Source organism: Quercus suber, unplaced genomic scaffold (assembly GCF_002906115.3).
Source record: "Quercus suber isolate HL8 unplaced genomic scaffold, Cork oak 2.0 scaffold_225, whole genome shotgun sequence".
In the NCBI taxonomy this organism is placed as follows: Eukaryota; Viridiplantae; Streptophyta; class Magnoliopsida; order Fagales; family Fagaceae; genus Quercus; species Quercus suber.
This window is the reverse complement of record NW_027069683.1, coordinates 41,141-62,395: the sequence shown is the minus strand read 5'-3', so window position 1 is coordinate 62,395 and position 21,255 is coordinate 41,141. Positions and strand designations below refer to the sequence as shown.

Genomic DNA, 21,255 nt, shown 5'->3' with positions numbered 1-21,255 from the left:
GACTCAAACCTATGGGGAAACTAGATACTTACAGAAAAATAGAAGTGGTAGACAGAACTAAGGCATTGCATGGTCCTCGGACCTAAGCCTATGGTAAAATTATTCACACCATTATACATGGGTACTAGACAGAACCAAGGTATTGCATGGTCCTCGGACTCAAACCTATGGGGAAACTAGATACTTACAGAAAAATAGAAGTGGTAGACAGAACTAAGGCATTGCATGGTCCTCGGACCCAAGCCTATGGTAAAACATATCACGCCATTATACCTGGGTACTAGACAGAACCAAGTATTGCATGATCCTCGGACTCAAATCTATGGGGAATGGATGTTATTTTGGACTGGTGAATTTCCAAGCCTTTTTTAATTCTTCTTTATGATTGTTTGTTTCCATGAAAATCATTTCCGACAATATATTTACCCTTGAAATGGTAATTATTGAATTCTTAAATATATATATACGCTTATTAGCATATTTCAATTCTTCAAACCAAAAAAAATTAACCTTTGAATAAGATTATTATTAGTATTATTTAAATAAAATAAAGAGGTCATAAGAACATTATAAATTAATACATATAAATATATATTATATATATTTTAGCTTGAAAAAAGAAAAATTTTCTATTGTCACTGGCTCATCTTTCTGTTTGGACTCACACATAAAGCAGGGCTCAGCTAACCCCTTCACTAATAATCAATCTTTCAAATGATTAATACAGAAGAGCAACTATTCAATTGATAATAATTGAATAATGTTAAGAGTCTTATAATTTAACTACCATCTTGTAACTCAATTAATACCTCTTAGGCATCCAAGAAAAACATCTAGAATTCAAATCTCCTCCTCTCCAATCATAATAATTAAATTACAAAAAATTAAAAGTTGAATAATGAATTTAGTTCTGAATTCCACTTTTATATATCATCAGTTGGTACTGTTTTGATCCAATTGTAATTACCATGAAGTGAACATAGGTTATAAAAAATATTAAATGCACTTAACAGTATATAAAAGGAATATCCTTCCATTTATCCAAATTTATTTTCCATCTTTAGCCCTTGCATGAACTATATATATATCTCCCTAACCTAAACCTCCTACTCCTACAACCAGCCTGGAGACATACCAAACAGTCAAAACCCCATCCAACACCTTGAGTTTCAACACAAGAAAAAAAAAACGTTTTCCATCTTCCAACCAAACCCAATGTCTCCAATGGCTATTCTCTGCCTAATCCTCTTCTTTCTCATCTCTTTGTCAACCCCATCTGCCACCCTCAAAGACTCATTGACTGCATACGAAGTTCTTGAAGAATATGACTTCCCAGTTGGTCTTCTTCCCAAAGGCGTATTAGGCTATGAACTCGACAGTTCCACAGGTAAATTCTCAGCGTATTTGAATGGTACTTGCACTTTCACCATTGACTCTTATGAGTTGAAATACAAGTCCACCATAACGGGTATAATAGCCAAAGACAAGCTCTCAAGCTTAAGTGGTATCACAGTCAAGGTGCTATTCTTCTGGCTCAGCATTGTGAAAGTGACTCGTCAAGATGATGAGCTAGCATTCTCTGTGGGGATTGCATCAGCGGATTTTCCAGTCAGTAATTTCACTGAGAGCCCAACTTGTGGATGTGGTTTTGATTGTGTCACTGCTGGGAATGGAAGGAAGATTAAGCTCAATAATCTTGTGTCCTCCTCTTAGTTAATCAAGTGAGCTTGATTAGTTTTAGCTTCAAAATAAATAAATATTGCAGTAACATGTGGTTAATGGAGAATTAGATAAAGCATGAATCGGTAATCACCTTCACTACCAGTAACCATTTGGGCAATAATCCAAATGTGGTTTTGTGTTAATGTACACATTATGTATTATTATGATATAATTATCTTTGATATCTGAAATGACGGTTTTCTTCGCAAGTTAGAATTGTTGCATCTAAATTAATGAGTTTGTGACATGCAACCAACGTCTGCTCAGCTAACTAAGTTGGCTGAATTGTTGGTGTAAGTAAAGCCCTTTGACTTGCTGATTATAAACCGCAAAGCGCAAATGGTACATTCTTTTTTAGCAAATTAAAATTGACCTTGTAAGTATGTGTTTGCCTCCAAAATAAAAAGCCATTTTATTTTAATATTTAGTTTAATTTTGTTACTAATTATGAGTTTCACAGCATTTTTTGGTACTATTTATAGGCCCCACTGTATTATTTCAGCTAACTTTTGCTTTTATCCACAATACTTTCAACAAAAAGTTTTCAATTTCAACAAAAAGTTTTTAATTTCAACAAAATAAGCGGATTCCAAACAATTCCTAAGTTTGAAATTGTAAGTTTGAAATTGTTTTTATTTTGAGAAATATCCATAATATTTTCATAACAAATTTTAAATAGCACTTTATTTCATTGTTACTTGCTATTACATGTAAGAAAGGAAGTAATTTTAATAGTGGATTCATATTTAAACTAGTAACAATTTGCCACTTAAAATTTGTTATAAAAATATTGTAAAAAATGTTATGGACATAACACTTCTTCTTTATTTTAGTTCTTTAAATTGAAGACTTTTTACCATTCAAAAATTTTAGGCTCTGTTTGGAGTCTGCTTATTTTACTGAAATTGAAATTTTTTTGCTGAGAGTACTGTAGATAAAGGTAACAGTTAGCTGAAATAATACAATGAGACCCATAAATAGTGCCAAAAAGTGCAATAAGATTATGAATAGTAACAAAAATAAGCTGAATAGTCCATAAAATTTGATAATGTTTTTAGAATGGTCATTCAATCAATTTTCGTAACTAATCCGACAATTTAAAAAAAAAAAAAAAACACTAACTAACTAACTAATCCAACAGTTAAGTGCCAACAAAACATTGACTTATCCCTTTCTATTTCCACCTTATTCTCTTTAAAGAATATTTAATTATTTATTCTAGAGACGTGATTGTAAAAGCAAATTTTATATATTTTGAAAAAATATTTTTTTTTAGAGAGTTTCAATCTATGGTATTCGCTCCTGATAATAGCTTTTTATTATTAGACCAAGACACCAATCGGTTTTTGGTGTAGGCAGGGATTGAACCCCAGATTTCTTATACAACCATCAGAGACTTTACCAGCTGAGCTAACTGGAACCCACTATATATTTCGAAAATAAGGTTGCAAGTAGGGGCAAATGGGCTGCTCGAAAATTAACTGCTTTCTAATCAAAGGTTTTGAAAATTGAAACTCTTAAGTCTTAACTGAAAGCTCAGATTTGTATAAAAACAAAAGAGTTTGTTCAGACTCCCAAATAAAAATTACGGCTAGATAATTTTTACTCTAACTTATATTATGTGTAAAACAAGAGTAAATGAGCGCAAATAACTGATCTCACTACTCTAAGCTATATTCATCCATTATCAACAATAAAAGGAAAGCTTAAAGAGTAAGTAAGAGAGATGCAAACACAAGATAATACCGAGACGTGTTATCGTAGAGAAAACTGAAAAATTCGATGAAAAACCTCTCTACAACCCTTCAAGTCAAACTCAATCCACTAGAGAATAAAGTTAGAATACACGAATAACAAAAGACCCTCCAAGTCTAGTTCACCCCATGTACTTGAGCTCTCTAAGCTCCTGCTACCAATTGGCTTTTTGGAATCTTGTCTTCTCTAACTTTCCGAATCTTGCAACTCAGCCCCGTTGCATCCGCCGATGAATGGCTCATTCCAATGCTTTCCAGCAGCACCAAATTCTCACTTTACACTTTGAATGAGTGTGGTAAGTATTTGGGCTATCAACTTCTCAAGGATATGGAGATGGAGAGGTAGGAGTTGAGGAAAACCACAAGAAAATGTGTAGATGATTGTGTGTATAACAATCTTTAACTCTCAAGTGTATATTCTAGGGTTTTCTCTCTGAAAAGCACTCTTTACAATTTGTGGATAATGAGGATATATATAGTGTGGGTAAAGACTTGGTAAAGTAAACATAACATTTTGCTAAACAGAAAGTTTCAGAGTACTTCGCGGGATGGCCTTTCCCACGAGACACTCGCGAAACCCTCCAGGCTACTATGACTCTTCATCTTTCAGTCATGTGCTCTACACGTAACTCTTTCATGGGTAGGCTTTTTGCGAGACACTTGTGAAATCCACTTGTTTATCCTTTTAAGCTTGAGTCTTCACATTCTCTCACACTCATCCCTTACAATTAAAACCCACATACATACAGAGAAATATGATTGAAGAAATTACAATTAAATTTGGTACGGAATTAAAGTCAACACAAAATAGTTGTAAATTACAACTTTACATTAACCATAACAGTTTGCCCAGCACAAGGATTAAAATTATCAATCCTAAACTCTCCAAAGTCCAACCTAACGCTAAACTCATGTTACGTTGGCTTTAGCTTTTCATACACAGAGCATCCACAAAAAGTGGTGCTAAAAAGCTATTTTTAACACCACTATACACTAAAAAGGCACTGCAATAGTGGTGTTATAGGTAAATATTTTACCTATCTTACTACAGTGCACAACTATATATGGCTGTGCATTGGCTATGCATTGTACCTGAAAGCTAAAAAAAAAAAAAAAAAAAATGGTTTTTTTTTTTTCCCTATTTCTTTTCTTCTCAAAACTCTAAACTTTCAGACCTCTCACAACTCTCACCTCTCTCTCTCTCTCTCTCTCTCTCTCTCTCTCTCTCAACTCTCACCACTGCCAACCCACCCCAAGGCTCAATCATCCTCTCATACCCAACTCTCACTGGCCCACTCCCCTAACCCACGTCGCTGACACACACTACCACAGACCCAGCTTGCCTACGCAGCTCTAACCCACCCCTTTCGTCGATCCAGCTCGTTGACCCAAGCCCCAAGTCCCAAGCCGACCCACACCATCATATATCCGACTCACGTCAACATCATCCTTCTCACCAAAGCCCTGCTCTGTTCATCCATTATTCTTGCCGAAGCCCAGCTCTGTTCATATGTCCAACCCACACTGACCCACATAGGCATGATTGGTGATTTTTTATTTTTTTTGTAATTGGTGATTTTTGATGGTCTAGGTTAAGGAAAAAGATTGGGGATTTGGGTTGGTGGTTTTTTTTTCCTGCTGTGAACTAGTGGTGGTGTTGGTGGTTGTGGTTGGTTACTAAAGTTTGCTGTGGATGTTTTTATTATTGTTCTAATGAGTTATTTCTTTTATTTTAATCAAATTACTAAAAATATAGATCCATTGATGTTGGGTGTGAAGAGGTAAAATAGATAAAGTGACTTTTGTAGGTGCCAAATAGCTAAATTTTTAGCTCCACTGTTGTGAATGCTCTAAAAGCACCCACATTGGTGGAGCTATAATTTTAGCACCACAAAAAACTACTTTATCTATTTTACCTTCTTACTTTACAAAACATCCAATATCAGTGATTTTATTTTAACTTTCAACACAATAAAATAATATATTTACTACAATAAAATAATATATTGACTGCAATAAGCACCCATCACAACCACTGTAACTACAACCTCCCCGCACACAGAAAATTCCCAAACAAACATTTACAAGCTAAAAAAATAATAAGCACAACAATCTATCTCTTTACAATATTTTCCTCATTTCAATCTTAGTCTAGTCAGAAAAATGCAGAAAAAATACCATTTGATCAAGCAAAACCCAATTTCAATTAACAATCAAATTATTAATATATCCTCTGTTTTCTCAGAAACCAAACAAAAGGGTTGCATGACCCCAACCCAATTCCCCAATCCTTTTCCTCAACCCAGACCATCAAAAATCACCAATCACGAACGAAACTTCAAAAAATTTAGGATCTTTTCAATAACCCCAAAGCAGAATCAACAACAACATAAATAAACACACATAAAGACGGTGATAGGGCGTGGTTTGCATGGGTCGGTGATGGAGTGTAGGTCGGCAATGGCTGATTGAACAAAGAGCTTCGATGAGGATGATGGATGAACGGAGTTGGGCTTTGAAGATGGGTGAGGAGGATGATGAATTGGGTTAGCGATGGTGCGTGGGTCGGAAAGGGCGAGATGGGTCAAAGAGAAGAATGGGCGAGATGGGTCGGATATATGTCGGTGTAGGTTGGCTTGGGTCTGTGGCGACTGGGTTCGTGTAGATTAGCAATGGAGGCAGAGAGAAACTCAGAGTGGAGATGGAGAGAAAAATTGAGGAGAGAGACGAACGAATAGAAATGAAAGAAAAGGAAGAGAAAAAATAAGGATAAAGAGAAAGAAAAGAAATTGGTAAAATAATTAAAGTAGTGTGAACGCAAGAATAAAAAAGTGTTTTTTTTTTAATACTTTTGATCTACGGTGCACATCCTTCTTTGGCTGTGCACTGTAGCAAAGAAGCCAAAAATTTTGGCTATAACTCCACCAATGGAGCCTCACTTTTGCATTTGGTGGTGCTAAAAATGGCAATATAGCTTTTTAGCACCGCCAATACATAGCTCAGCCTTTAGGCTTTGGTTGAAAACTACTCATTTTGTTTCCTATTTATTTAAAGACCTGTTCCATAAAAAGAAAAGAAAAACAAACTATACTCATATTCTACTCGAAATCATGTTGAACCATTTAAAATTATGAGACAAATCTTTTAGTTTAATGCAATCGAAATCATATAACCCAAAATGGAAATTCAACACCATGCATTTCCTATAAGTCTTACTCTTGTACCCTTTGGTGAAATTATTCAGTTGTATTATAAAATGAATTACTCCGTAAGCAATGCCCATTCTTATACATGAATGATGGTTTTCACCACGAATTTAATTAATAAAATCCACTATTATGTGAGAGGAAGTGTTGAAGTTCAAAATTGATCACAGTCTAAGGCCCAAAGAAATAGCACATTGGGCTAATTTCATGGAAATGAAGCTAGAGGAAAAAAAAAATGGGGGTGGGGGGGGGGCGGGCTGGGCTCACGTAATAAAGAAAAGAGAGAAAGAAAGAAGAAAAAGGTGAGAGGTCCAAAGAATTGGGATCCAAAGACCCATGAAAGAACAGACTTTAAAATACATGAAGCAAGAAAAAGGCCCAGCCGGCCAGGATTAATAAACCAAAAGGAGCCCAATAAGAAGAGCTGGGTCAGGATCTCAGAAGTCACCAAAGTTCGGGGATCCCTGGGACGCGCAACACGGTCTAAGTAAGATTGTATGAGAATGCCTTTTTCTTCTCAGCACAGTCGCCCAAAGATCCTGAGCCAAATAAATATTCTTGGTGGACTGGGCTCGGTTCACCGCAGCTAAAAGAGCTGTTTAAGAACCGAGTGGTGCACAAAACATGCTTCCTACAATACAAATAACTAACAAGCAAAAATATCTGTATTGAATGACATTTCAACAGCAAAGGAATGCACAACAAATGAAATACAATGTAAGAAAAGGTTAGGGATCCTCGAATTAGTGAGGTGCACTTTATTAATTTTCTTTAGTTATGATTACAGTGCTCATTAAGACGTGATACAAGGTTCAACTAAGTTCAAAAATTATTTGATAGCTATTTAAGCTTCCAAGACTTGCAAAGTTTGAATTTGTTGAATTCGAGCATGTGCTATAGTGGCTATCTCTAGGATACCAGGAGTGGTTCTTCTATTTTCTTTTGATTTTACAGAACTCTTTCTATAGTTCTATGAGACTTCAGAAAATGGCCATGAATGCCTGAATGATCTAATCAAAGATGAATATCTATCTGAATCTGAATGCCCCTTCAGCATGGACCCCCTCCTTCTTTTATAGCACAGCTTAAGCTTCGGGGTACTAGTGATTTCTCCATTTTGCCCCTTAGAGTTCGTGTCGTGCCAGGTTGCTCAGGGCTATGTCGTTTCCTTTTTCTCTCATAGTTTCTTGCTTTTGGTGCGACCAAACGAAAGTTCCTTAGCTAGTTTTCTATTTCCAGACTTCTCCGGTGGCTGGTCTTCAGCTATTTGGCTTTTTCTTCTCAGCACTCCAGCTTTTTTAGTTGTACTCTTCCTTGTCACTTTCTCTAAATGGTTGGAATCACAGCTCCTGCGTTTTGCTTCGTACCTCCTAGCTCCACTGCATGTTTGGAGGATGAGACCCGCATGCTCTTTGTCTTTTATCCCTCTTTGAATTTGCTTTAATCTTACTTCGCGCATCCAAGGATCCCAGGACTCTGGGGACTTCTGGGATCCCGGCCCAGCCGTTCTTACTGAGCTTTCTTTGATTTGCTAGTTCTGCCTGGTTTGGGCCCTTTTTGTTCTTTCGTGGGTCTTTGCATCCTAATCCTTTAAGCCTCTGGCCCTTTTCTTCTTTCTTTTCTCTTTTCTTTCATTGTGTAAGCCCAACCATCTTATTTTCTCTTAGTTTATTTATTTATATTTTTGTGAAATGAGCCCAACGTGTTATTTTTTTAGGCTTTAGTTTGTGACCAATTTTGAACCTCAACACCCATTTGTACGAGATAACATGCCATGGAGCCTTTGAGCTTGCATTGCATTTCTAATCAATGAAGATAATTCTTCCGTACACAAGAGAAATAGATATAGTGATAATGGATCTCCCTGTTTGATACCTTAAGATGGGGTGACATACCCTTGAGGTTCTCCACTAATGAGCATTAAGAAGGCATTTGGCAAAGGTATTTGCAAGATTTCCATTCGAGTCCTATGGGCAAAGAGATCGAAAACTTTCTCTCTATCCCATTAACCGATGGCAATATCAATTAAATCCTTTACAAACAAGTTAGGCTAAATCTCCCCTAGGAAAAGTGGTTTATGGGATATCCATTTGTGAGTCGAAACTTCTATACAGCTCCCACCCACAACCTCCCATTTTGAACCTTCAAAAATGACATCCCTAGCTGCCAAAAGACTCCTCCACACATCAATGAAGATAATCCTTCCGCACACAAGAGAAATAGATATGGTGATAATGAATCTCCCTGTTTGATACCTCAAGATGGGGTGACATAGCCTTGAGGTTCTCCACTAATGAGCACTGAGTAGGACGTAATACATACTTTTTCCATTGCCAAGTTGACCCAACTACCATCAATACCCAATTTTAGCATAATTCATCAAAGAAACTCCCATTCGACACAATCATATGCCTTGCTAATGTCCAGTTTAACAACCATCTGCCATTTTCTTCCCTATTCTTTTATTTCTCATCCTATGTAATATTTCAAAAGCTACAGTCATATTATTAGTAATTAATCGATGAGGTACAAAAGCACTCTTTGAGTCAGATATCACATTTAGCAGGATGAGTTTTAGTCGGTTGGCCAAAACTTTAGATACAATTCTGGAAACAACATTACTCAAACTAATAGGGCAGTAGTCAGCAACATTTTTTAGGTCTTTTTTTTTTTTTTTTTTTGGTATGAGAACAATGTGGGTATAATTTATTTTATGTAACATGTGACCGGAATGGAGTACAAATTTTTTTTTTTTTTTTTTTTTTGGTATGAGAACAATGTGGGTATAATTTATTTTATGTAACATGTGACCGGAATGGAGTACAAATAACACTGCATGAGTTACATTACTACCAACTATATGCCAATATTTTTGGAAGAAAAAAAGGAGACATACCATCAAGTTCAGGTGATTTGGAGGGGTGCATGTCTCGCTTGAAAGCCCTTTTCTTTAATATATGAAAGGGTTGTTTTCTTTGCAAGCTAGAATTGTTGTATCATAATTAATGAGTTTGTGACATGCGACCAACGTTTCCTCAACTAACTACATGTTGGCTGAATTATTGGTGTAAGTAAAGCACTTTGACTTACTGATTATAAACCGCAAAGTGCAATTGGTCTATTCTTTTTTACTAAAATTAAAATTTTGATTTTTTAAGTTTGGAATTGTTTCTATTTTAGTTCTTTAAATTGAAGAATTTTTACCATTCAAAAATTTTAGTCCATTAAATTTGTAGGGGTATTGGGCTCGGGGGTCTATTACCTATTTATATTTTTTGGGCATGTGGCCTAAGTCAAGGACGAAAGGTTGATCGAGGAGGGGAAATCTTGGTCCGAAGAGACAGTGGTAGTAAATAAAAAGGTTAGTTTTAGTCAGGATGGCTCAAAAGAGTAGACTGAGGATAAATTCATCATTGGCTCACCAAATCCAAGGTCTGAAGAGGTAGTTTGTCATCCAGGATAACGTTCCAGGAAGTGCTATCAGTGCAGATAAGCATTGCAAAGACATCAAATGAAGAGAAATCCTAAAATATTTTAGGGGAAAGCTGCTACCACCACATTAAATGCCCTGTAGCTAACTTCTTGGCTGCATTAATGAGAAAAAAAACCCCTAAATAGTGCAGTGTTGGCTACCATCATGCACAAAGAGCCTAAAAAGGTGTCCGATAGGACAAGCACTCAAGTGGTAGCCTGGATGACCAACAAGTGGAGGGCTAAGATTGTCTAAAAAGAGCTATATAATAGAAGAAACACTCCACAGAGTGGGGGATTAAAGGACTGAGAGAAGAACACTGTAACATCAAGAATTGATTTTGTAATCAAACCTAAAAGAAATATATAAAAACTAGTCTCCTCGGACTTTGCTGAGGACATTTTTCTTTAGTTTAAACTTGCTTAGTTCCACTATTTTGTCATCAAAACCTACTGAACTTGTTGTTTGATTAACTAAAATCCAGTTTTCCAACCCATTCTCTACAAATTCATTATTTTGGGCTTTTTGGGCCTAAGTCCATCCACTTGTTGGGCTAGGAATTCAAATCTGGTCTTTACAAAATTTGATTCTATTTTTAGAATGGCCATTTGATCAATCTTTATGACCAAAAAATCTAGTTTCACAAAAGAAAAAAAAAATGAACATTTTTTGTCACAATTGGTGGACTGAGTAATAGAGAAAAAGTTGTGATCCATTTAAAAATTTTAATAGGTAATTAATTATAATGTACTATATAAGATAATTGTGACAAAAGTTACGACTTTTTATGTGGTAATAGAATTATTTCTTCGTGATTAGTTTAATATATATATATATATATATATTGGGAGGAAAGACTAGTCTGATAGTTAAGTGCTCTAAAACATTGATTTCCCCCCCCCCCCCCCTTTTTTTTTCACCTTAATCAAATTTATTCTAGAGACGAGATTGTAAAATCAAATTTTATATATTTCAAAAATATGGTTGCAAGTTGCGAGTAGGGGCAAATGGGCCGTTCGGAAATTAACTGCGTTCTAAAAATATGTTGGATAATGAATAAAATAATTTAAAATAAATAGTAAAATAATAATAATATACTTTAAAATTGTTCAAATGTTTAATAATAGAAATTTAATGGATATAAAATTTGAACCTATCTAAAATTAATAGAGTTTCACACCTCAACTATAATTTTAATTTTAATTATTGTTATTGTACACGTAACATAGGGTGGAGTCCATCTTTGCTGTTAAAAGTTACAACCAGGAATTTTAAGGATCAATATTTATTATATACGGCATATGATATTTTTTATATTACTCTTCTTCTTTTTTTTTTCCTCTTTAACATAGCTAAGTTTTTCCCAATTTAAAATATAAATTGCACACAATATTTTGTTTAAAATTCAATTTGGTCTTTTAATTTCACTTTCACTCAATTCAATCATTAAACTTTAAATTTTGTCAGTTCAATTCTTCAGTTAGTTTCAATTGAATTGCATTGTTAATTTTCAACTTTATTTAATACAAAATTACGCGTCTTATGATTATTAACGGCTCGATTTTGACAGAAACTAAGGTGAGAACTATTTTGAATAAAACTAAAGATTTCTAAACAGAAATAAATCAAAGTAAAGTCGCTAAATTAAAATTTTGCAATTTGTAATTATTTTTTATTATTATTATTTTTTTTTTGGTTGGGGTTGGTATCATCCGATCAAAGTTATTAAAGTCTTAGATTATATTATTTGAATTGAAGAGAACCTTTGCTGTATCGCGCGAGCTCTTATCTTATCGATGATGTAATATATCTATTTCTACTGAGCAATAAAATTTTCAGATTTCCCTTTTTTCTCTTTTTTTTTTTTTTTTTTTTTTTTTTTAAGTCTTAGACTCGTTACTATTTCTTCCTAGAAAGTCTTCTATATATGATCCTAGCTACCATCGAAATAGAGCCGTGCTTGACCATTTCTCCCAGAAAACAACAAATACTAAAATTCTCCATCGCCATACTCCAGACACAGAAACAATCCCACGCACACAGAGAAAACCAAAAAGCAAAGCTCTCTCCTTCTCTATTATGTCTCTCATGGCAACGAATCTCGCCCTCTTCTTCTTCTTCCTCCTCCTCCTATCACCACTCGCCACGTCATCCCCTACCCCCATAACCATCCCCAACCCCTTCGAAGATGATAAAAAGTCGGCATACGATGCCCTCGCGGATTTCAACTTCCCACAGGGTCTACTTCCAAAGGGTGCGTTGGGATACGAACTGGACAAAAGCACAGGCAGATTCAAGGCCTTTCTCAACGGTTCCTGCAGTTTCTCTCTTGAAGGTTCCTACGATTTGAAATACCAGTCAACCATCTCAGGCTACATATCGCAGAACAAGCTCACCGCCCTCACTGGGGTCAGCGTCAAGATCTTGTTCTTGTGGCTCAACATCGTCGAGGTGGGCAGGGATGGCGATGACCTTTACTTCTCTGTTGGGATTGCTTCCGCTTCTTTTCCTATCGATAATTTCTACGAGTGTCCTCAGTGTGGCTGTGGATTGAACTGCGGTAGTCAGCAAGTAAGGAAATTTAGGTTCAACCCTTTTGTTTCTTCTAGTTGAAGATCAATTATTTTGAAATTGTAAAGTAAAAAAAAAAAAAATCTGGGTTTTGTTTTAAATGAGATTATTGGAATTGGGTTTCGGTTATTTAATCAAAATGATGGGATTTGAAACTTGTTTAAGTTGGTTAAAGATCGAGTTTTTATTTTGTGCTTGTCTTGTATGTCTTTAATTTGATATCTCATTGGAAATAATTGAGCCGAATAGTTTTGTTGAATTTGATCAAAGTAGATCTGTTTGAAAGACTGGTGAGAACTGATGGTCAAACTCCCTCATGTAGGGGAGCTGTGAAGTGCCGTTGGGGTAGCTATACTTATGATCTGATTGTACTCCTTAGCAGTTAGCCATACGTTAGATTGATACGGAGGCTTTAGGATTTATCTTGTTGTAGTACATACTGGTTGAATAATTGGTTGTTTTTTGGGACTGTCTTGTTTGTTTCCGAAGTGTTTTGACTGAAACTGTCCAATCAGGGAAGCAACCTTGCAGCACTACTTCTTGCACAGAATAGTGAGGTTATTTTTGTACTAGAGACATGCGTTCTTGTACCTATATTCATTGGCAGTATTGCCAATGAACTCTACCTTAATTGGCAGCTCCTCCCGTGTTAGGTGGAGGGGTGAGATCATGGATTCAAAACCCATTGGGGGGGTGTGTAATTTACGTGTGTCTGTGGCTTGGACTGCGTTAATGGGCAAGTAAGGAAATTTAGAATGAACCCTTTTTGTTTCTTTTAGTTGAAGATCAATTTTTATGGAATTGTTAAGGAAGAAGAAAAGGTCTTTGTGGAATTTTGGATATTGGGTTTCTTTTGATTTGAGATATTGGAAATGTGTTACTGTTATTTCTTCAAAATGTGTTTTTAGTTGGCTAAAGGTTGAATTTTTATTTTGTGCTTGTGTAAACAGTGGCCAAAAGGCCATTGGCTATAATCGAGAAGAATACGAGAATAGTTTGTTGAATTTGATCAAATTAGCTACATTTGAAACAATGTGAGAACAGGTTTCAAAGTGCTATAAGGTTAGCTCTACTTATGATTTGGTTATACTCCTTAGCAGTTAGCAGATATGGGGGCTTTAGGATTTATCATAGCTTATTAGATATTGGTTGATTTTTGGGACTCTCTTGTTTGTTTCCAAAGTGTAAGCAAACTTGCAGCACTACTTCTTGCACAGAAAAAATAAAGTTCTTTTTTTACTAGAAACATGCTTTCTTGTAGCTAAATTCATGGGAAAGTATTTAGGTACAATTCCATTATCATGATCAACTTGTGAGTATTTGGGTAGTTTTAGCTGAATTATGGCTTGGAGTTTAGTGTGGCAAAAAGGCTTGATACAAATAGCTCAAGCCTGTGACTTTCAAGCTACTCACTGTGAAGCAAACGAATCCCTGCTTGATCTAATTTTTATGTTTTAGCTGTTCCCATAAAAGTTTCAAGTCCTTCAGGGCTATTGGATTAGTTGTAAATGGATGTGATGGTGGTGATCAGCAGTTATTATTACCAGTAAAGTAATGCATGATAGGAAATTTTTTTTGGTCCTTTTATCATTTATCAAGTTTCTTTACTGCTAGATAAGGAATACCAACTTCTCATAGAATATTGCTCGTTTCCAACCAAACCTTGATAGTGTGTACACATGCTAGCTGATCCGTATGTTATTCTACCCGCTACTACCTAGCAAATAGTCAACTCTGTCCATCTATGATATAAGAAATTTCTAGGATCAGATATAGCCCATAAGGAATATTGATGAATGTTACAGTGGTCTGTAAATTCAAAGGATCTCTGCCTTATGTTAAAGCTAGATTTTAGAGTAACTGTCTTGAGCTCAGATGTGAATCAAGTAGCACAAACACTTGGAAACATTGTAGAATTTAGAGACCAAAATTTATAGTAACTCACATATGTGAGACAATAGGAACTGGCGTTGACTGAAATTTTCACGTGCTGTGGGCCTAGAGATTAGGGCAATTAGGCGATTAACCTTTGCTTATCAGAATATTGAGATTAACATTAAGCAATAAAATAAGTGTGGTGGTTGCTTTGAGTTAGGACTTAGGAGTTGATTGTGATATTTTCTCATCAGTAAGTTTAGGAGTTGATTAGGTAGTGTGTGTTTGTTTCTCCAAAAAAAAAAAAAAACTTTCTCCCTCTAACCTACCTCGAATTGGACCATACTGTAGAGCTGAAATGAATATAATCTTCTCGTGATATACCCTTCGAAGCTGTTTTCTTTGCTATGCTATTTTAAATTGCTGATTAGATATAGGATTTGAAACTCATCTGGGCAAGTTCTCGAAGTTGGAGCAACCGAGTCCGCATTTGATCAGTGTTTACATTTTGGATGAATTGCGTTGTGTTGGTGATGCAAATAAGTTCCCAAGATTGCGTTTCAGGAGAACTGCATTTGGCATGCTTGTGGAAGAGACAAAGAATCGAGCTGTAAAGCCTGTAATGACTTGTTCTGTAAGTCAATAGTAGATCCAGAAATAGGTTGGTAACCAAGAAGCCCATTATTGCAGTTTTAGACTGCATCTGTGATATAGATTTTGAAGCCCATTATTGAAGTATTAGACTGCATATGTGGTATCGATTTTTACCATTTGCATGAGACTATATTCATTTATTTTCTAGGGGGTTTGGGCTTCTTCGCAGCCCATCTTTTATAGATATATTTTTTTTAAAGACACCACCATAAAACTTAAACCTATGATAGTTCGTAATAACTATGATTTTTTTTTTTTTTTAATATCAAGTCAAGATATCAATTAATTTTTGATATAAGTAGGATTTAAACCTCAGTCGAATAAGAGACTTTATCAGTTGAACTATCTAAAACCCACCTTACTGATAGAAGTTAGATTTTAAAGACTAATTCTCATAGAAGTTAGACTTTAAAGACTAATTCTTATGATGTTTTTTAAAAACTCCTTGAGACACTAAAAACACAACCAACCAACAATCATAACACAGTGGAGAAAAAAATAAAATAAAATAAAAATGAAAGTGATCTGATTATAATCAAATTACATTTGATGTATGCTATGTTAATGATATTCTATCCGTTCAATACCTTTCCAAATCATTGAATCATAATCTCGGTTTCCAATTCCCCATTCAAAATTTCAAACCAGCATCATCTTGCTAAAAATTATCAAAATCTTGACCGAATTTGGCAATTTCTTGTTTTGTTGAATCAAGCACTGACAATTGAATTAGACCTCAACTATGAGACGAAGACATTGCCATGAAACCATCGTAAGATGCATGACATTCTACAACCTTCACAACCAAAAATTTGCAATACGTTTCGTACTCCGCCTCCAACAGAAATTTACAAATTTACAATACGTTTTGTACTCCGCTTCCAACAGATTTTTCTATTCTAATGTACTAAGAAAATAATTTGAAGCATATAGTTAAATATAAATATGTACGGGCTCTCTCTCTCTCTCTCTCTCTCCCCTTTACGTTTGCAAAGAAGTGTAATGCAAGGGAGTCAATCTTGTACCGGAGACTATACCAGTCAATACCAATGTATCGTTTCGGGTTTATCATTATTTTATAGATATATATATATATATATATGTATGTATATATGTATGTGTGTTTGTGTGTGTGTATATTATAATAAATATAAAAGTCTACCATAAAATATTACCTCAATTCAAAATAAATTATTCATGATTTTAAACTTTAGCAACAATTAAAAGGAAAAAAAAAAATCTTTTTTCTTTTTTGTGTGTTTCAGCCGGTACGCCTAGTACTGACAGATAATGCTGGAAATCAGCCGGTATGGCTGATACGGCTAGTATTTAAACCAGTACGAAATATTGGCGTTTCAATACCGATATACGTACTGATATGGTACATACCGACCAATACGGTCAATATCGGTACAGTATCAACCACCTTGGTGTAATGTATCCAATAGAATTTCGGTTCAGAAAGCTAGAAATTGGGTTCTTCATCCAAGAGCATGTAATATCTATTATATGATCCCTATTTATTCAATCGGGCTCCTGTTGTATATCTTCCAGATAAATGGTTATGAATTTTTATTGATGGAAATTAAAGATGAGTGCAACGGAAAATAAGTTTTAAACGGATCTACTTCATTCGATATTGATAACACGTACTAAGTAAATTTCAGAATTTGAGAACAAGAGATCGTACCTTGAAGCGGTGAATTTCAAAACGAAGATTGAAGCACTTGGGACTACTTTTAATCTTCACTCCAATTTCACTAACGCCCAAGATGTGTGGTCTCTCAATTGGTAACAAATGGATGATTAGTGAGTGACAAAAACTCACATGCACACCATTTCACAATGATGTTTCTTGCATATAAAAATCTGAACGTTTTTCCCTTTGTATCTAACCGATTTATCTAATTGGGCTGGCCTTTTGGGCCTTACCAATTGGGCTTAAGTGTGTGGCTTGGAGTGGGACCAAAAGAGACCAATAAGACATTAGCTCCAATAGGCCTTGGGCTTTTCTGTCAACTCTTAACAAGTCCAAAGTTACCATTAACTATATTTAATACCACTATATAAATATAGTTGCACTCTATGTCTTATCTATAAATTATATCCCAAAACTTTATTATACATGCAACCCCTTCATAAAATATTCGTAATAGTACAAAGTCATTAATGTAGACTGCCACTTTGTAAATTACTACATCTTGATCCTTGAGTACCCGGTTTAATCATTTAAATTATTCATCATATATTTATGAAAACTAATTTCATAAATATATACTTTAGTAACTACTTACTAAAGTGGTTAGGCCTAACTCTCTGAATAACAAACCCATTAAACTTATTTCAAGGGAATATTTTATATCTTCGTTAAGAGACTATGAATTCCATCTTGAGAATATATGTTCCATCAACACTAAATGTGGTTGCCCAATATACTGAGGTTTTGACCGTTACTTTAGATCTCACTCCTGATATATCAAAGCAACCTATACCTTTTGATCAGGTCCATTATTCTCTCAGGATTAAGAGTTCATGCAAATGTAAGTCGTGAGATTTATTATTCATTTGATAGTCTTTAGGAGAATAATAAATCTCACAACGGTCCAGTTCAATATGTCTTAACTCTTAAAACATATCAACACATCAACTAGAAGTCTCCACTTCCATGATCAAGACAAATCATCGTAGTTGATATGTTATAGTCTTCGCAGATGAAATGCCCAATTTCATCACCGACNGAGGTTGAAAAGGGAAGACAATTATCATTCTAGAGCATCCACAGCAGTGGATCTATAATTTTAGCTATTTAGCAACATCAAAAGTTACTTTATCTATTTTAACCTACACACATGCTGCAACAGTGGATCTATTTTAGCTTTCATCACAATAAAATAATATAAACATCACAATAAAATAATATATTACCACTACAATAAAAATATAATCCAATACCAAAAAAAATCACACACCAACCACAACATCTCTACCATCAACCACAGCCACAGCCACCGCCACCGCTCCACCGCCACTGCCACGCCACCGCCACTCCACTCGCCACCCACAAGACAAAAACCAAAGAAAAAAAAACAAAAAAAAAAAAAAAAAAAAAAAAAAAAAAAAAAGAAAAAAAACGAACTACAACCCAAAAAACAGAGACACATTCCAAAATCACCCAAACCAACAAATAAACTCAAATCAGATCAACTCAAACTAACGATTCAAACCCAGCCCACACCGATTCAATAACCATAGCACCACCGATTCATCCACCCAGCCAACACCCAAACAACCACCACCGATTCAAACCCAGCCACCACCGAAGGGACCACATCGACACCCAAACAATCACACCGATTCAAACCCACCACCACACAAATCCACTGCATAAACCACTGCACAACCGTCCACCACTACACAAACCCACTACACAAACCAATGCCATCCGAAGAAAAGAGAAAGGGAAGAAGAGAGAATGAGAAAGAAAGAAGAGAAAAGGAAGCAGAGATAAACTGAAAGTGACGAAGAGATCAGAGGTTTAGGCGTGTATGATTGAAGGCGGCGTGGGTGAGCTTCAATGAGCTTCAGACTGGAGTTGAGAGACCGGAGTTGAGAGACTGAGCTTGAGAGAGAGAGAGCTTCAGAGATGAAATGAGAGTGAATGAGAGATAGAGAGAGAGTGAGGCACGGTGTGAAAAGAAAGAATAAAAAAAAGGAGCAGCAGAATAAAATAATATATTTTTTTTTAGCTTTGAGCTACAGTGCACATCTATCTATAGATGTGCACTGTAGCAATTCATGTATAATTTATAGCTATAGCTCCACTGCTGTAAGCTATTTTTTGTGATTTTGAAGCTAAATTTTAGCATTATAGCATTATACCTCCACTACTGTGAATGCTCTTACAAGAGCAAGGATATTGCCCATAGGTGTGAATAATTTCTCTTAAAGATGCTAGTTGGCCCAAATTCTTGTATTTATTGATAAAAAATTATAGACCTTCAACTTTGGGCGTCTATAAAAAAAAAAAAAAAGTATTTCAAAGAATCATTCATCAATCAAAATTGGTGAAAAGTTATTGCTTTAAATTCATCAATGAAATTATTTCTTTGTCTCCCGCTAACAATTAATATTAACTTACCACCTAAAATTTGTTATGAAAATACTGTCGTCTATTCCTGTTTCATTGAAGCATTGCATATTTGATTATTTTCAGTGCTTGTGTTGAAAAAATATATATGTTTACAGTTATTTGAATAATTAGGCAACATTGAACCGCATAGAAAACTTGACATGACAGATGAGGTGGATTATGAATATCTCTAGTTTTGTTTGATTGTTTGTTCATTTTATTTATTTTTTTAATGGTCGTTGAGTTCTTAATTAGTTTATAACCCCTTTTTCATGAAAGAATTTCCTGAAAATTGCAGACATCGGTAGGCATCCTGTACAAGAAAAAAGAGAAATAGCAGTGCAAGTTACACTTTTGCATCCAATATTAATAGAGTACCAAAACTATCCTTCCCCTACACTTTTCATTTCATTTAAGACTCATCAAGTCTAATTGATTTTTCTTCTCAAAAAAAAAAAAGTCTAGTTGTTGTTGTTGTTGTTGTTTTTTTTTTTTTTTTTTTTAAATAGTTTCAATTAACTAATCGTTACCACAGAGGAGATACAACAACAATAGTTTAAAATCCTTTGTGGTCCTATGATGATGTCAGAACCAACCTTAATTGTGTTTTTTTTTACTTCTTTTTATGGGGTTTGGTTCCAAGCAATGACAAAGAAGGCGTGTTTGTTACATTTACATGGCCTCAAAAAGCCATGAATTTTAGTTCTTGTTGTTTAAGAAAATTGCACGTAGCTCAGCCACGTCGATCTCGTCGACACGATTCTCAGGTCTGTAGTAGCCGGTGACGGGGTCTGGGACCCACGAGACCTTCTCGGTGGACCCCACAATCTCCTCGCCTTGCTTCTTCACCATACTTGATCCTGAATTACCACTTCTTGCCACGCTTGAAGCAATTCCTTGTGAAGCCGCCGCATATCCACGTCTGTAACAAACACCACCATTAAAAATTAACATCAATATTTTTAATCAATGGATCTCCGCCGTTCATATATATACTTGTGCACCGAAAGTGAAATATGCTAAAGGATTGATTTTGATTGTGTGCGCACTTTGCGAAAATCACGGGCTTTTCCTTCCTTTTTGTCAATGTTCTGGGTCAACCTAGATTTTCTAAGTTGAGCTTAAAAGAGCGTTTGTTACTCTCATTTTAAACTTTTAAAACAAAACAGCTTATACAAATGCACCCTTAATTTAATTATACAGAGTTTTTTTTTTTTTTTTTAATGAATTCACATAATATGAAAGAAATTCGGATCTGTTTGGATGTTCAAAGAAACAGAGGAAAAGAAAAAAAAAAAAAAACCCTCTGTTTCCTCATTCCTGTGTTTTTTGGCCAAACAGGGAAAATACAAGCAAAATAAGAGAGAACAGAATTGGGTTTTTGGGTTACCTGGTAATAGTGTTAGAGAAGCCATCAACAACGAGAGCAGAGAGAAGCTTAGCGTTGGAGAAAGAGCGAGCCATTGTAATTCAAATTTTTTCAAAGACAAAAGAGATCAAAAATCTACGCCGCCGCAGAGAGATTTTTTTCCTTTTCTTCGGAGAGAAGAGAAATTTTCTATCGAAGGAAAGAAACCTTCCACAGCAGCTAGAAACTCTTTCTTTTTGGGACTTGGCTCTCTCAAACTATGTCTAAGCTTCTTCGGAATTTGCTAATGTGGTTTGAAACGTTAGAGAGGAGGGGTTTATATAGGCATATCACGAGAAATTATTAGGGTAGGGGTAGGAACGCGCACTGAAATACAGGGCAAATAGGCGGCCCCACCGTTTTACACGCTAAAGTTAATTATTAGTGCCGGCTGTTTTTTTCCCCACAAATAGTGAACATATGGCTACTCAAAAAAAAAAAAAAAAAAAAAAAAAGTAAACATA

General features: G+C 35.3%; 2 protein-coding genes across 2 annotated transcripts; one reads left to right on the top strand and one right to left on the bottom strand.

The window, feature by feature from the left end:
- The first annotated feature begins 12,075 nt into the window (after positions 1–12,075).
- LOC111999064 (uncharacterized) lies at positions 12,076–12,899 on the top strand. Its single transcript, XM_024031182.2, has one exon. The coding sequence runs from the start codon at positions 12,234–12,236 to the stop codon at positions 12,765–12,767; it is 534 nt and encodes a 177-aa protein (XP_023886950.1). The 5' UTR covers positions 12,076–12,233; the 3' UTR covers positions 12,768–12,899.
- A 7,128-nt stretch (positions 12,900–20,027) lies between these two features.
- On the bottom strand, positions 20,028–21,058 carry LOC112031885 (indole-3-acetic acid-induced protein ARG2). The gene is made up of 2 exons (XM_024064594.2): positions 20,774–21,058; positions 20,028–20,305 (listed from the first exon to the last, which is right to left on the bottom strand). The coding sequence occupies exons 1-2, from the start codon at positions 20,845–20,847 to the stop codon at positions 20,083–20,085; spliced, it is 297 nt and encodes a 98-aa protein (XP_023920362.2). The 5' UTR covers positions 20,848–21,058; the 3' UTR covers positions 20,028–20,082.
- Between the last annotated feature and the right edge of the window lie 197 nt (positions 21,059–21,255).